General features: G+C 49.7%; 1 protein-coding gene across 7 annotated transcripts in view; it reads right to left on the bottom strand.

Moving 5' to 3' along the window:
* The window catches only part of TRIO (trio Rho guanine nucleotide exchange factor), a 318911-nt gene extending 316740 nt beyond the window's left edge, over positions 1-2171 (bottom strand). For 6 of the 7 annotated variants that reach the window (XM_070411909.1, XM_070411910.1, XM_070411912.1 and 3 more), the window contains exon 1: positions 2015-2076. Coding sequence is in view for 1 of the 7 variants with exons in the window: in XM_070411908.1 (XP_070268009.1) it covers positions 2015-2171 (157 nt within the window). In the remaining 6 variants the exon portion in view is untranslated. Of the gene's footprint in view, positions 1-2014 lie in introns of all 7 variants that reach the window. The other variant, XM_070411908.1, reaches the window with a different exon arrangement.
* Between the last annotated feature and the right edge of the window lie 14077 nt (positions 2172-16248).

Below are 16248 nucleotides of genomic sequence, written 5' to 3'. Positions count from 1 at the left end.
GATCCCGCCTCAAACAACTAAAGAGATGATTTGTCAGATCGATTTTGGAGGATGAAAGAAAAGAGCAAACCAGTGAGCAGCACTGTCTGGTTCTGCCCCAAAATGGGCATGAGCAGGGGCTTGGGAGCAAGCATGCGCCTCGGTTCTCTCCCCAGCTAAGTCCCCGAGGAGCACCACAGTGACGCCGAGCAAGTTTTCTGTGCGCATCCTGTCGGCCCTGATGTCTTTGGGGTATTATGAGCATAAGAGTAATGTCTCTAATAGGTATAATAAAGGTGAGAACGTCTGGTCTCACAAGCACCCTAAATTCCATCCGCAGAGCACCGGAGCCTTTCTAACTGAGGAGCTGAATTCTGCACAGAATCTATTATTTTGTGACAGGTGGTAGCGTCAAGAGAGAAGACAGGCTAGACTTTAGCTTCAGGGCATGAAGGGAAGACGACCCAGTTCTGCTATTAGGAAGTGAGACGGGACTGCTCAATCGCGCGCTAGGTGCTCACAAAAAGGCTTTCATTGCGAGTTCATGTTTTCTTAAACCTTTGCTTTCTGCAGGGACCTCACACGGAAAGAGGGAGCACCACCCGGGAGTATATTAACCCCAAGCTGACACTGCAGAGTCGGCATATGTCACTCCCCGCCACAATCAATCTGTTAAACTGACTCAAAAATAACCCCGCCTGGCAAAGATCGAGAAATGGAGTGGAAGGCAGCACCTAATCAGGTTCTCTACGGACGCTGCTAACTTCTGCCTCCGACCATCGCCCTCCCGGTGCAAACTGCTGCTTGTGACCAGTAATTGCCAAAGTGATCTCACGAATCTGGGGGCTGTATTTTGAAAGAGGATATGGAGAAGCTGAGCCTCCGACCTCCCCGCACGCGCCCCATGACCCGCCGCTCCCCAGCCTACCTGGCCCGCCACCTTCCCAGGGGCCGCCACAAGCACCCCGTACACGCCCCGCGCACGCCGTCCGACCGGGCCCCGACCCGGCCCGCCTCCTCCGCTCCACAGCCCGGAGGCTGCACTCTCCCCACACCGCGCCGGGCCCGCGGGACGCTGCGCTCCAGGATCCGGGCCCGCGGCCGCGGCCGCCAGCACCTCTGCAGCCGCCCGCACGCGCCAGCAGACTGGCCTGGGCGAGGGGACGTGGGCCCGGCTCGCGCGGGATCTGGACCGGGCCGGGTGAGGCACTGCCGCTGGGGGCCCAGGGACCTCCAGTCACGCCCCCCGCGCTTCCTCCGGATCGCAAAGCTCGCCTCTCCCGCGACCACCCCCTCCGCGCCGGAGACACCTGGCGCTGCCTCCACCTCCCAGCCACCCAGGCAGCGCCCCGGGAGCTCCCGCCCCGCGCCTCTCCCCACGGCCACCACGTTCCCAGCTGTCCCTCCCGGGCCGCCCCCGGAGACAATGGCTCAGCCGCCTCCAGGCCGGCCACCTCCCCGCTCCAGCCCCCGGGCAGCGGGTGCCGCGGCTGCCCCGTGTCACAGAAGTGTGGACCGAGGCCGGGGAGGTGACAGGCGGGAGGGCCGAGCTAAGAAATCTGCCTGGCCCGGGGGTCGAGGCAGGGCCAGGTATAAATCGGCCACCGACACCGGCCCAACTGAGCGCCCGCTCTTCGGGGCCCGGCCCCGTCGCCCCCGTCCGGCCTCCGGGACTGGAGCCTCCGCCCTCGTCTCCCCGCCGCCCCCTCCTCGGCCCTCCCGCGACAGACAAAGAGCCGGCGCCCCAACCCATGGAATTGCGGCCGCCGGGGTTGGGAGCCGGGGAGGCTGCACCCTGGGCCGAGGGGCGGGCGCGGGGAAGGACGGGTCGGCTGCGGCCGGGCCGAGCGCGGCGCGCGGGGCAGCGCGGGCAGGGGACCCGCCGCGGTGCAGGTCCGGGAGCCCGGTGCGGGCGCAGTGGGTCGGCGAGAGCGCCGGGCCCGACGTGCGGGTGAGCACGGGGCGCGCCGGGTCCCAGAACCGCGCCTGTCGCCGGTGTTGGCCAGCGCACGGGGGGCGCCGCAACTGCACTCACCGGATCGGAAGAAGGCCGCGATGTCGGCCAGGTCCTTGGCCGCCTCCTCGGTCCCCTCGCCGGCGCCGCCCCCGCAGCCCGAGCCCGCCGCGCTGGCCGTGGCGGCGGGGCCGGAGGACGCGGCGGGGGCGGCGGCGCCGCCGCTGCTGCCGCTCATGGCTGCGGCGGCGCCCGCGGCCGCGCCCGGCTCGGGCCCCGCGCCCCTAGCGCCACGCGCCGCCCGCGCCGGGCCTGGCGGAGCCGAGCGCCCAGCTGCCCGCGCCCGGCGCGCGGACGCCTAGCCCCGGGGCGGCGGCGGCGGGCGGCGGCGGCGGCGGCGGCGGCTCGGCCCGAGGAGCGCGCCCACATAGACGAGGACTCCGCCCGGGAGCCGCAAGCTGCCCGCGGGGCGGGGGCGCGGGGCACAGCCTCGGCGGCGCCGGCCGGAGCTCGGGCAGCGGCGCGCGCCGCGGGGACACGCGATCGCAAGGGCTGGGCCCGGGGCTGGCGGGGTCTCCGTGATCACGGGCGCCGGCGGCAGCCGCGAGCCTCCATCTTGATTTCCAATGGGGAAGGAAGGAGGGGGCGGGGGGAAATCACAGCCGAGGGAACCCGGGTGAAAGGAAAAGGGAGAGCAGGGAAAGGAGAGGAAGGAAAAAAAGAGGGGCTTCGGCAATTTCCGGCGAACATCGTCAGGGGCCCGAGCTGGGCTCGGAGGGAGGCGGGGCCTGGAGGTGGGCGGGGTCTTGGAGGGGCGGGGCGGCTCGGGGTGGTCCGGCGCCCAGAGAGCGGGCGGGTGGCTGCCGGAGCGTTCAGCTGAGCTCCAGATCCTCCTCCCGGCAGCTCGGGCCTCGGAAGGAGCAAGAACGCGCCGACGAGCCGGTGGGGCGGACCTTTCCAGGCCCGGCGTTGTGTCCCCCGTTGTGCGCTCGCTCCTGCGCCGCCAGCACCAAGATGTTTATTACTGATCTCGCCGGCGGGGCGGGGCGGGACCGGGGACTCGGGCCCACGGGGCCGGCACTGGCATGTATAGATGCTCCGTAATAGTTGAATGAAGAGACATCGTGAAAACAGGTTAGCTACTCCAGTCCCGAGTGAGGCAAGCCTCTGAACTCCTAGGGGAAGTCTCCTCGTCTATAAAATGAGATTCTGCACTCACTCCACCAAAATGCAGAGAATGGGGAAGATGATGGGACTGGGGAGGCCAAAGGGAATGGGTAGGTGACATCCAGGTTTAGGGAAATCCGAGTCAAACCAGCACTTGACAAATATTCACGTATAAAACCTCAAAGATGTGGCTACAAGAGAAATGATCAAAAGGATTAGTGTCAGAGGCTAGACTCGCAGCGGTTCTCAACCTGTGGGTCACGACCCCTTTGGCAGTCGAACGACCCTTTCACAGGGGTCGCCTAAGACCATCCTGCATATCAGATATTTACATGACGATTCATAACAGTAGCAACATTACAGTTATGAAGTAGCAACGAAAATAATTTTATGGTTGGGTCACAACATGAGGAACTGTATTTAAAGGGCCAGAAGGTTGGGAACCACTGGGCTAGAGGATCCAACGTTGCAGAAAACAAGGAAAGACAGAAACAAGATGAATATTTTTAAAACTGGATGCTGAAACCACTATACATGTATACTGGAAATGAATGAATGGTGTGCCCGGTTTTTCACTGTTGGAGAGGGAGATAACAGATAAGCAAGAGGGGGAGCTCCATGATCCATGTGGATTAAGTTTGGGGACATTAGTATGAGTTTATGTTTAGCTTAATATAGATACAGATGGATACGTAAAAAGATTTACAGATGTGCATGTATACATGGGTTAGAACACATACATAGATTTCCTTGATCTGTCAGCTAAGTGGTCTTAGAAATAACTCCAGTAACAATGAGCATGCCTGGCACTCACACGATCTCCAATGAAAGGAGCAAGGCCTCATGGAAAAATGGCTGGTTCTAGGACTGGGACGAGAAATATACAAGACCAGCCCGGAGCATGTTCTGCCTGAAGGTAAGGAAGTGTTCAAAAAAACAAGATTTTTTTTTTTTAACCAATAACAAAAACAAGGAAGGTGGTATGTCAAAGGGATACAGGAGGCAATTGAAAGAGCTCCCAGTGGCCAGAGCTAGAACAATTTGAGCAAGAAAATGAAGAAAGCAATACTTGATTATAACCCAAAGTATAAAATAAATATCCATGAGTCTATACTGATATAAAGAAATGACTTAATAAGTAAATGGAGAGAAGATGCGTATCCCGTGCAGAGGGATTCCAAATCATTTATGCAGGTCCTCCATCCTCAAGGAGATGGGATCGAACTCCCTTCTCCTTCACTATAGGCTGCACTTCCAACAATTACAAAATGGAAAGGGGGTGGGGAATAACCTTACTAGGGAGAAACCTAACAAAACACTACTTAGGCCAGGCAATCAACATCACATTAGCATCAACAGTAATAAGTCATGTGGACGGTATATTCCCTTCCTATGACATGAGAATGCCACCTCCCTCTATGGTCCTCTTCCCCCAAGCACATAACCCCAGTCTCACCATGAGAAAAACATCAGACAAATCCCAAATGAGGGAAATTCTACAAAGTACCTAACCAGTACTCCCCAAAACTCTCAAGGTCACCAAAAATAAGGAAATCAGAAAAACTGTCACAGACAAGAAGAGTCCAAGAAAACATGACAACTAAACATAATGGGAACCAATAAAGGAAGTTCGGTAAAAACTAAGAAAATCTGAATAATGTATGCACCTTGATTGGTAATAATGTACCAATACCAATTCATTAATTGTGAGGAATGTGAGGAAACTGAGTGTAGGGTATATAGGAATGTACCATTTTCACAACTTTCCTGGAAATCTAAATCTACTATAAAATAAAAAAGTTTATTTGAACATTATTTAATTGTGTGCTATCTCACAATGAAAAAGATGCAGGAGGTCCAAATTTCACAGACCATTAGCTCAGATGTGCTGACAATGTTTCTTTTCCTTATTTTTCTGTTGGGTAATTTCTTATCTCCAACTCCCATTCCTCCTCGTAGCAGAAAGCTTAATCCTAGTTCAGGAAAGACTCAATCTCCAGGATTTTTCTTGTCAGTTGAGTGCTTTTCCCTCCCGCCTTCTTCCCAAGGTTGCAGCCAAGCTCCCGGAGGCATTGGCGAGATCACAGTGTGGGCTGGGAATGGAGAGGTTGCACGCGGCCCTTGGTCATCATGGGCTCATGCTGGCACCAGTGCGGCTGTGTGGCCCATGTCTGTCCCCCTCCCTGACATACCTTGCTGCCTTCTGTGTCGTGTTGTCCTCACCCAACCGCTTGACCTCTCCAGGTCTGCTGGCCGTCAGAGCGATTCTCAACCACTCAGCACAACATTCAGCTGCTTACAGGGCTGCTGAGTCCCCCTTCCCACCCACTCCAGAGGATGAGGCCAAGTTCTCTCTGCTCCCTGATCCCTCAAGCCCACCTGGGCACAGGCTTCCTTTCTCAGAAATTCACGTCAGGGCCTAACGCTATCCATTGCCTCACCCCCAAAATGCAGAATTATTCCCTCTGCAAGAAGAAAATCTCTCTCCAGTTTCATCAGGCTTTCTTCCAAATTTATTGTTTTGGGCATAGCCTTTGTGTTTTCAGGAGACTCAGTTTTAGTATTCAAAACCTTTTCTCTCTTATTCCCTCAACCATGAGTTCCAAGAGCATTTTGAAACTCAGAAGTCAAGCGCTGAGTTCTTGCTTTCGCTTTGCATTCCTCCCATAGTAATCCTACTCTGCGGGCAGTAAATGCTGAGGCCCTCACTGCTACCTAAACGGTAGAGAAAGATCAAGAACTTGAAAAATAAAAACTGCTGGGAAGTGAGGGGGACAGGTTGTGTATATCATGCAGCCACAGAAAGATTCATAATACCATATTAGTGGTACTTGGGAAGTGGCAACTGGAAAAGGTCCACTCGTGTGGGAGGGTTCTCAGGTGAGAGCAACTTCTGGGTATTGGGAGTTGGCTGGAAAGAGAATGTGACTGAGAGGTAATTAGACTGCTTAAGGGTGTTGGGGATCAAGGTGGCCATGGAATACATGTATTTGGATAAGAGGCACTCTCTAGGGTTGAGATCTAGACATTGACCAATTCTTCTATCTCAACTAGAGTCAATTCCAAGAAAGAGATGTAGAAGATTTGGGTCTGAGTGTGGAACATGCATGAAGGCTCACTCAGACTAGAATAAGAGAAAGGACTGCACACAGGTTGTTGTGTTGTTCCTTCTGCCATCTGAGCAGTGGAGGGGAATCTAAACAGGGTTTCATGACAGCTGCTGTTGGTCTGTCGATCCTACCCAACCTTCAAAATTCAGCTCAGATTTCATCCCCTTTCATGGTGCTCCTGCATAACTCAAATTGACCTGCTCCCTTTTCTGCATTCTGCAGCACCAGTCATTCTGGCATTTGAGCATTACTGCATTCCATTGTGTATGTCATTTGTGTTTAATGTCCTGCCTACAAGATGAGGAGATCCTTTGCAATCTGTACACAAGCATCAGCAAGTCTCCTGTGTGTGCCTAGAACTGTAACAGGCTGGAAGATACGGAGCAAAAGAAACAGCAAAAGCCAGCTGGGACAGACACTGCAAGTTGTCTGCTCAATATCCTTTCTCTCCTTCCTAGCAGAACCCATGCCTGGCTAAAACATTCCATTTCCCAGCTATGGTGGCCATGTGACTTCGCGCTGGCAGATGAGATATAAGTGGAAGGTACTGAGCAGGGCTCACAAGAAAATCTTCAGACTCAGCATGTGCATGCCCTTTGCCCTTTACCCTTTGTCCTCTCTTCTCCAAAACACAGACAAGATGCTAGAGGTAAAGAGGCCACTGTGTGACTATGAGAGGCTGAACATGAGAACAGACACACATGGAACAGATGATTGAGTGAGCTGCCCAGCTCCAGACTTGTTTCATACAAGACAAAGACCTGGCTTTAGTTACATGGCTATAAGTTGTGCGGCCAAAACAGCTCCTAACGGATAGACCAGCCATGGTTTTCTATCAGTGCTTTTCAAACTTTCCCACCAAAAAACCTTGAAGATGGAGGAGGGTAAAGAGACAGGGGAAGTTGTATCCTTGGAGGCCTGGGAAGGGAACCCAAACAGCCACCACAAGACGAACATGTCTTTAAAGTTGCTGGCTTTTTCTTAGAAATGCATGTGAATTTTTCCTTTTCCTTACACACCTGCATTTATTTTAACAAATAATGTCTTAACTCACTAGTTGCTTTGGATTGGATCGTGTCCTCTTCCCCGCCTCCTAAAAAAGATAACATTGAAGGGTTAACCCCCAGTACCATAAAAGGTGAGCTTATTTGGAAGTAGGGTCATTTTGCAGATATAATTAGTGAAGAGGTGGTCATACTGGAGTAGGCTCCTAATCCAATGTGACCGTGTCCGTATAAGAAGATGGGCCTTCCCTAGCCGGTTTGGCTCAGTGGATAGAGCGTCGGCCTTCGGACTCAAGGGTCCCAGGTTTGATTCCAGTCAAGGGCATGTACCCTGGTTGCGGGCACATCCCCAGTGGGGGGCATGCAGGAGGCAGCTGATCAATGTTTCTCTCTCATTGATGCTTCTAACTCTCTATCCCTCTCCCTTCCTCTCTGCAAAAGATCAATAAAATATATTTTTTTAAAAAAGAAGAAGATGGACCTATGAGACAAACTCCCAGGGAGAATGCCACGTGGAAGTGGAGGATTTCAGTGAAGCGTCTACAGCCAAAGGATGCCAAAGATTGCTGGCAAACAACCACGATCTAGGAGGTAGGCAAGGAAGGCTTTCCCAGCAGGTTTCAGAGGGAGCATGGCCCTGTTGGCACTTTGATCTCAGACTTCCAACCTCCAGAACAGAGATAATAGATCTCAACTATTCTAAGTAACTACTGTTGGGGCAGCTTAGGAAATTCACAAGCTAATCTTGTCCTCCAAATTTTTGAGTGAAAACTGTCATTCTAGAAAGAGAGAGTTATATATTGATCTTCTAGATCAGAGGTTCTCAACCTGTGGGTCGCGACCCCTTTGGGGGTCGAATGACCCTTTCACAGGGTCACCTAAGACCATCCTGCATATCAGATATTTACATTACGATTCATAACAGTAGCAAAATTACAGTTATGAAGTAGCAACGAAAATAATTTTATGGTTGGGGTCACAACATGAGGAACTGTATTTAAAGGTCCAAAAGGTTGAGACCCACTGTTCTAGATGATATTTGATGGGTACTTACGATAAAGGAAAGGAAAGAATCCAGAGGACCATGGAGAGTTTCAACTTAGGGCTACCAGAGTAAATTAGTGTTAAGACATGCTATAGAAATGTCCACATGAAAACTTGAGCTATGGCCTGGACCTCTGGCCAAAGTTCGAACTCGAACTCTAAATTTGAGCTAAAGGGCATGAAGAAACCTGGAGCTTCTAGTCTACCAAGGAGATGAGTGTGAAAGATGAGTATGGCATGGGGTGGGGATGGGTTGTGGTACCACACAGAGGGGGACTCTGGTTAGAAGTGTGACTTAAAGTGCACTGAGTGTCCCCAGTTGGCCTTGGAGCAGATTAAGAAGCATGGGGAGCCTGGCTGGCATGGTTCAGTGCTTGAGCACCAACCTATGAACCAGGAGGTCGTGGTTCAATTCCTGGTCAGGGCACATGCCAGGGTTGCGGGCTCGGTCCCCAGTGTGGCACGTGCAGAAGGCAGCTGATCAATGATTCTCTCTCATCATCAATGTTTCTATCTCTCTCTCCCTCTCCCTTCCTCTCTGAAATCACTGGAGAAGGAGAAGAAGGAGGAGGAGGAAGAGGAGGAGGAGGGGGAGGAGGAGGAGAAGGAGAAGCACATGGAAGGAGAAGAGAAGACCCATAGGGCCCAGGACATCTCATTCAGCCAGGACACACTAAATCTGCTCACAAATGACTCCAAGTGAACCCAACTTCTTGGATTCCTTTGACTCGGGGTGACCTCTACTAAGCCACAAAGCCAGAAGGGTCCAGGCCAGGGCCCTGCTTGGCCTGCCTTTTGACATATTCGCAGGCACGGGCCTTGAGAATGACTGACTGGCCTTGAGGGTGGAGTGGGAAGGGTTTGTTGAGCCCCTTCACACTAGTACTTTTTCCAGTCATTGAGGTACCTCTGAATATACAAATCAAGCAGAGGCCCTGGGGGGAGGGAGAAGGGGAATTAGGTGAAATGATCCTGGAAAAGGACCAGGGCATTTGAAGTGCACAGGGGGCAAAATGTGTGTGTGTGTGTGTGTGTGTGTGTATGTGTGTGTGTACATACTAGTACACATGTGTGTCTGCACGCACGGTTATGCCTGCCTGCACTTGGGTTCGGAGTTAATAAAGATCTTGATCTGGTAGCAGGGAAACCCAACAATACAGGAAGAAAAGATAAAGGCAGACTTGGCTTTGAAATGAGCTCACATTTGGAGGTGGCAAGGTTTTACTATTGCTGGTAAGTAAATGAGAAGATTGTCTAGAAGAAATGACAATATTTCTATTTGTTGCTTTGGCTTCAAATTGATCAATGTTACAGGCTTATTGCTTACTAACTGCTGACTTTCTGTTCCTGGCCAGTAACTCAGAGTTCCAAATTGAACCCCTGGCCCAAAACGTGCAGAATCTGAAATTCTACCAGGTGAGATTTATCCATTCTGATCCTGGCCAACTTTTGGTCTTCAAGATTTCTTTTTAAAGGATAAGTACTCCCAGGAGTACTAACACCTTAAACCTTCCTTTATCGCTTAATGCATTCTAGAGAGGATTAGTGGATTAGCCCAGGGTTGGCCTGGAGTAAAGAGAGATGAAAGAAGGAAAAGAGAGATGGAAGGCACCAATACAAAAGAAAGAGCCCACTTTTCCCTGGCTGCTGACTCAGTTAGTTGGAGTGCCATCCTATATACCAAAATGTTGTGGGTTCAATTCCAGCTCAGAGCACATACCTAGGTACTAGGTTTGAGCCCAGGTTGGGACTCCTATAAAAGCCAACCCCAATCCATGTTTCTCTCTCACATAATGTTTCTCCTCCTCCTCCTCCTCCTCCTCCTCCTCCTCCTCCTCCTCCTCCTCCTCCTTCTTCTTCTTCTTCTTCTTCTTCTTCTTCTTCTTCTTCTTCTTCTTCTTCTTCTTCTTCTTCTTCTTCTCTCTCTCTCTCTCTCTCTCTCTCTCTCTCTCTCTCTCTCTCTTTCTCCCTCCCTCCCTCCCTCCCTCCCTCCCTTTCTCTCTAAAATCAATAAACCATATCCTCAGGTGAGGATAAAAAAAAATGCACCCACTTTGCTTTGGCCTACAGCTGGTTTTACTGCTTCTGTCAAGTGTAGGCCCTGAGAAAGGTCTGACCCTGTTTTGTTGTTGTTGTTGTTGTTTGCAGGAATAGTGAAGATTTTATATTTCAGGGTGATTGGGCACTGACTGAAGATTTCCCATCACACACAGGAAGCCATGTAAAGACTCCATGTCCAGTTTGGGGCTTTTCTAGGAATCTTGATTTATTTATGCAGTAAACATTTATTGAGCCCCTGCTATGCAGCAGACACTCTTAAAAACCACAGTAATCAAAACAAGCAAAAATGCTTGCCCCCACAGAGCAAACTTTCTAGTAGGGTGGAGAGAAAAACAATAAACCAGTAAAATGCATAGTGGTCCAATGACAATATGTACAAGGGAGAAGAGTTAGGCGGAAACATGACAAGGTTGGGGTGAGGAGCGGTGGGCAACATTAGATGTGACATTTGAGCAAAGATCAGAATGAGAGAATGAACCAAGTGGATAGCTGCGGGACAGGAGAGGAAACAGCACGTGCAAAGGCCCTGAGGCAACACAGTGTGCACACCTTTGGGAGGAACATGGGGGAGGACACTGTGGTGCAGAGTGGAGAAAAATAGAAGAAGCAACAGGTGAAGTGCAGGAACCTCATCACATAAAAATCTCGTAGGTGTTTTTGTAGGGACTCTTTTCCTGAGGTCACAAGGATGGAAGAGGGTGGGTGGGGTGGGGAGGGTGAGTGTCTCTAGCTAAAAGCACCTCACTAGAAAGGAAATCAGTTCGAGCTCTTCACAACCTCTGAGAAGCAAGGGAAGGAACTAAATCTATTGCTTGAAATATGTTATCTGGATTTTTCCAAGGTGGTGGGGCTCGCATTTGAAACATTTCAAAGCCATGCTCTTTCATTCGCTCACTCTCCTCACCCCAGTCCCCACCTTGGTGACATCTCAGAGCCCTGGTCTTCTTGTCTTCCTGTCTCTTCCACTCTCTCTGACATGATCTAATTGGTGTCCCTGTATATTTATCTTGCCTGAGATAGAATGAAGGAGAAGCCATGACATGTGAAGGTGAGGCTATATTGAACGGCAGGGGAGCAGTAAGTCACATGTCTTGAACTTGCAGAACTTTCACCCTAGACAGAAGATGTCCAGATTATTTTAGCCTGGAGCCCCTACCAAAATCATAAAGAGCTTACATTATGTGCTCTGCCTTTAAGGAGACTCATCTGCATTTGAAGATGCTGGCCACATGTTATTTAATTTCCCTTTAATAAATAAAGACCTACGTGCTAGCTGTTTTAGAATTTGCTAGTAGGAAAGCTGGTCTCCTACAGAGGGTTGTGCTTCCTTTTATGAGCTAATGCAAATGATGGAAAGCATGTTTCTTTTTATTTCTTGGAAGTCAAGATGCTCAGAATTAGGTTATGTGCTGACTTGAGACCCTGCGTTATAGTGGTGAGTTAACAAGCCAGGGAAAGTTGAATATTCTCGATAATGGGATGTTATTTGTCTCTGCAGGTGCCTGAGGCCAGGAAAATCGGGGAGCCACAAAGGGGTTCAACAACTGGCGATTCAACAACTGAGAAGGGGCATCTGTCTCAGAAAGGGCCCTTCCTTCGGACCTTCTCCATTTCGGTGTCACCCAACCATTGCTCCTTTGACCATAATCTCAGGGACCTTCCCAAAGCTGGGGGGGGGAGGGGGTTGTGCCTCTCCTCACAAATCTTTGGTTCACTCCCTGCCCTTCAGAGTGCTCTTCAGACCCTTTCCATGACATTAAAGAACCACCTTGTTGGTGTCCCAAACCTCAGAATCTCTTGGAGTTTTTTTTTTTTTTAATTGATTTCAAAGAGGAAGGGAGAGGGAGAGAGATATAAAAATCAATGATGAGAGAGAATCATTGACCAGTTGCCCCCTGCACACCCCACACTGGGGATCAAGCCCACAACCAGGGCATGTGCCGTGACCGGGAATCAAACTGTGACCTCCTGGTTCATAGGTCGACGCTCAACCACTGAGCAACGCTGGCCAGGCCCTGGAGCCTTTATTTTAAATCCCCATTTTGGAGCCTGCTCCAAGCAGAATGTTCCGCGGTGTCCCAGGGGCCCCACCATTCCAAGGCCCTGATGCCCATACCTGGTGTAGGAGCTGGACTGCAAGGCCCTGGAATGCAATGGCTTATTCAGACCAGGACCTCAGCCACTTATACATATGGGGCTGGTGGGGTACAGCCAGAGAGCACCCACTGTTCCAGAGTCTTCCACCACACCTGTGCTCCCCAGGGGGCCTCTGCTCTTGATCGCCTGATGTGAGCACCTCACCCACCAATTCTGCACCATCTCACTGCTCTTCCCACTCATTTCCCCTTGTAATCCAGTGGGGCTTTTAATGGCTGTCTTTCCCACTAGTTCCTGGAGAGCGGAGACCAGCCCATTTGTTCTTTGTGTCCTTCATTGTTTTTCCTACACTGCTTCACAGGTTTAGAAAAGGTTCAAAACACAACTGCTGAAATAACAAGTTTCAAAAGCTGCTGTTTATCTCTTATTTTTAAGTAAGGATGTTAGTCAAGCTATTGCCTCCCACAAGACAATTTAAACCTTTTCTCCAATTATGCAACTGAATGTTTTACAGAAGTTTTCCCCATTAGCAGGCACTGAGGAGGTGTGGGGAACCTTGGGGGCCCTTTCCAGAACCCCGGGAACCACACCAGCGTCCTCGAACACCCCTGCAAGCCACCGTCCTTTCCTAATGCTCTCCTTGGAAAAGAAAGAAAAGAGCAAAGTAAAATCTACCAAACCAAGACTTTGGAGTGACCAGTTTTAACCCAGCCCAACCACTCTGCTTTTCTTAGCATCTCTTTTCCTTGCCCCTGATTATGGCCTCCAAACCAACAGGCAAAAATATAGGATGTGGGAAAACTTGAGTAAGAGAGCAAAACCAGAATGTTTTCAGCTTTGGGGAAGAAAAATACCTTTTTGGGGGGTTGGTGTTGCTGTTACCTTTTCTCTTAAATTTTAAGACTTATTAGGCATCATCTAAATTGATCAATAGATATTGGTTGACCCTATTCTGTGCTAGGTATTTCGTCACATGCTGTGGATCATAATTTTCACTTCAATGGTGTTTATTTCTTTAATTTAAACATCTGTGTCTGTTAAAAAAACAAAACACTTTTCTTCAAGATGAGTGAAGAATTGCCTTACTTATGTGAGATTTTCATTCTGTGTTGGATTCTGCAGGAGCTTACCATGTCAGTTTCTCTCTTCTTCAAAGGCTCACAGACTACAATTCCCAGACTTCCTTGCAGTTAGATGGAGCCATGTGATTATATTCTGTCCAATGGGGTATGTTTATGAACCTCTATTTCCACTCTCCATCCTAATCAGTCTTGGAGGCCACGTGTCCTAGATGGTGAAGGTACAAGATGAAGCAGAGCTACCAACCTGTGGTAGACTAGGATGTGAATGAATTATACTCTCACTTTTGTTAAGCCTCTGAAACATGGGGGCCTATTTATTAGCAAAGATTTTTTGAGTAATATATATTCTTTCTTTAATTTAGTGGGAGGTTTTGGTTGGTTTAAATTCTTTCTAATGAGCTCTGTACCCCTTTTCTCCATTTTATGAATCTAGCCAGTGAATAATCTTGAGAAGAAATACACCTGCCCTGGGCACTGATGCTCTTTCCCACCTTTCCATCAGCTTCCCATGACCTGACCCCAGGTGGTTTCCTTGTGAGTCCATTGGTCACAACACACATTTTCATGGTTGACTTTTTCTTTCTTTCTCTAGGAAGTTTAGCAAGACCTATTACAGCTCCTCAAGCCGGAGTTACCCTAAAATACACTTAGGAAGTTAAATTACTCTGCAGACACTAGTTCTACCTACTGGAGTAGTCATTCTAACAAAACTGGAAAAAGTTGTGGAGCTTGGTTGCTTTCATTCCCTCGCCTCCTGTTCTCTCCCTAGCCTGTGGCAGTCTGGCTTCCTCTCCACCACCCCACGGAACTCACTATCACCCAACAGACACCTTCCAGTCCTCCATTGTATGGGTGTGCATGGGCGGGGTGAGAGTAGGCTTGTTCCCCAGTCCCGGTGTTTTCTCCCATGTGGGTTGACCTACCTGACAGGTGACTTTGGGAGGGGGGACAGGGCAGGTCCCGTCTTGCTACTCCTTGCTTTCCTCTTGGGAGCAGCTGCTGCAGGGAGCTCCCATCCTATCTTGCTCCTCATCATGCCTCTGAGTGGGGAAGCCCACAGTGGTCCAGCACTGCCCGTGCCTGGTGAGTAAAGAGGCCAGGATTCAGCACTGGGTGGTGCATTGCGGCCACACACGTTAGCCACAGGGTTGGCTGTCAGCTTTATCAATAATGACGGTGGTAGTCAGTTCTCCAACTACTCCCTTCTGTATCTCTTAACCAGCTCAGAAAGCATTTAGGGAAAACAGGAAATCTTTATTAAACCCCCATAACTCCCGATATAGTTAGCCAATCTCTCAGATGTCCACGCAGAGCCCTTTATTTAACTCTATCTTATTCCATCTCAGTGTATTGTAATTTCCTATGTACTTCCGTATATCTCCCAACTGGACTGCATATTTGTGGTGGGTTCTGTGTTGCACCATCTCCCTTCAATGAAAGACACGTTGCCCCAGCTGCTGGGAACACTGTCAGCAGACAGCTTCCAGCTGTCACCCACTTCAGGGAGTGTCTCAACTGTATAAAACAGTCTTGCCCAAGGTCATGCCCGTTCCCTGGGCAGCCCATATACCCAGATTGAATCATGGGTAGAAGGGCCTAGTCATCTCAGCCAAACTCAGGATAACTCTGACAGGCTCCTTGAAGTTGGCTGAGACTGTCATTGGGCCTGCCCTGTAGCTGACAAGTATCTGACAGTCTTTTGTGTAACTCAGAAATGCACAGGGCCATCTGCTCAGACCTGAAAGGTCATTCTCTCTGGATGTGAGACATGAAGGTAGAAATGAAGAAACTAGTGGTGTTGCAATAACCATCATGCGATCCTCAAATTAGGTGAAATGAAGTCTGTCCTGAGCAGTGTCCTTGTGAGATAATACAAATCTCTTCTCCCATCTTGCATTGAGGTGGCTTCAGGGCAAGGGGAGTTTCTGCTCCAAGCCTTCTATTTTGGCATGTGTCTCTGTGGCTGGTCTAGAGCCAAGTAAATTCCATTTTCCTTAAGTATTGAAACTGACTTTGGTATGCTCTACATTTCAAAGATCTGTAGGTACGGATTATGTTCAAAGCACTGTAATTTAATGAAATAACAGATGTTGACATACTGAACAATCATTTGATTTGAATTCGGGTCTTTTAATAAAAGTAACCAGTTCCTATCAAATGGAAGAGAAAGCAAATGAAAAAAAAAAAAAGAAATGACTATCTGAAAACTGGAAAACAAGGTTATGTGCTAAGGGCTTCCTTTGAATTCTGTAATTAAAGACACATTCTGAGACTCTCCAGTCTGACGTAAATACTTCAGGGGGTAACATGTCTGCTATTGTCTTATTGTCGGAAGAAAGAAAATAATGGTAGAAATGCAGGGCTTTCAATAACAGATAATTCCAATCCGATGGGTGTGGAAGAGGCCCACTCAGCTCCTAGGAAAACTTTTCACTTCCAATGTGGGCATCCAGGGGGGCTCACGTGGTGTCCTGCTTTACAGGAAGTCAGCAGAAAGATACACACTCCTGCCAGGCTAGGCTTCTGCATCAAACACGGCCAGTGTCTTCCTCTGGCCATAACCATGTCTCATATTCCTAAAGTCTGTCACTTCCTTACTTACATTCCTAGATGCTCAGCCTTTTCATGTGAACCCCTGCAGGTCAAGGACCAGTTCTGCAGCCCCACACACATTCACTCCTCACTCAACTGCTGTTCAGCATGTGTTGTGCCTTGTGCAACCTGTGTAGGATGCAAAAAGAGAGAGAGAG

Source organism: Myotis yumanensis, unplaced genomic scaffold (assembly GCF_028538775.1).
Source record: "Myotis yumanensis isolate MYYU_CA2020_CCGP unplaced genomic scaffold, mMyoYum1.0.hap1 SCAF_4, whole genome shotgun sequence".
In the NCBI taxonomy this organism is placed as follows: domain Eukaryota; kingdom Metazoa; phylum Chordata; class Mammalia; order Chiroptera; family Vespertilionidae; genus Myotis; species Myotis yumanensis.
This window is presented reverse-complemented; position numbering and strand designations above follow the sequence as displayed.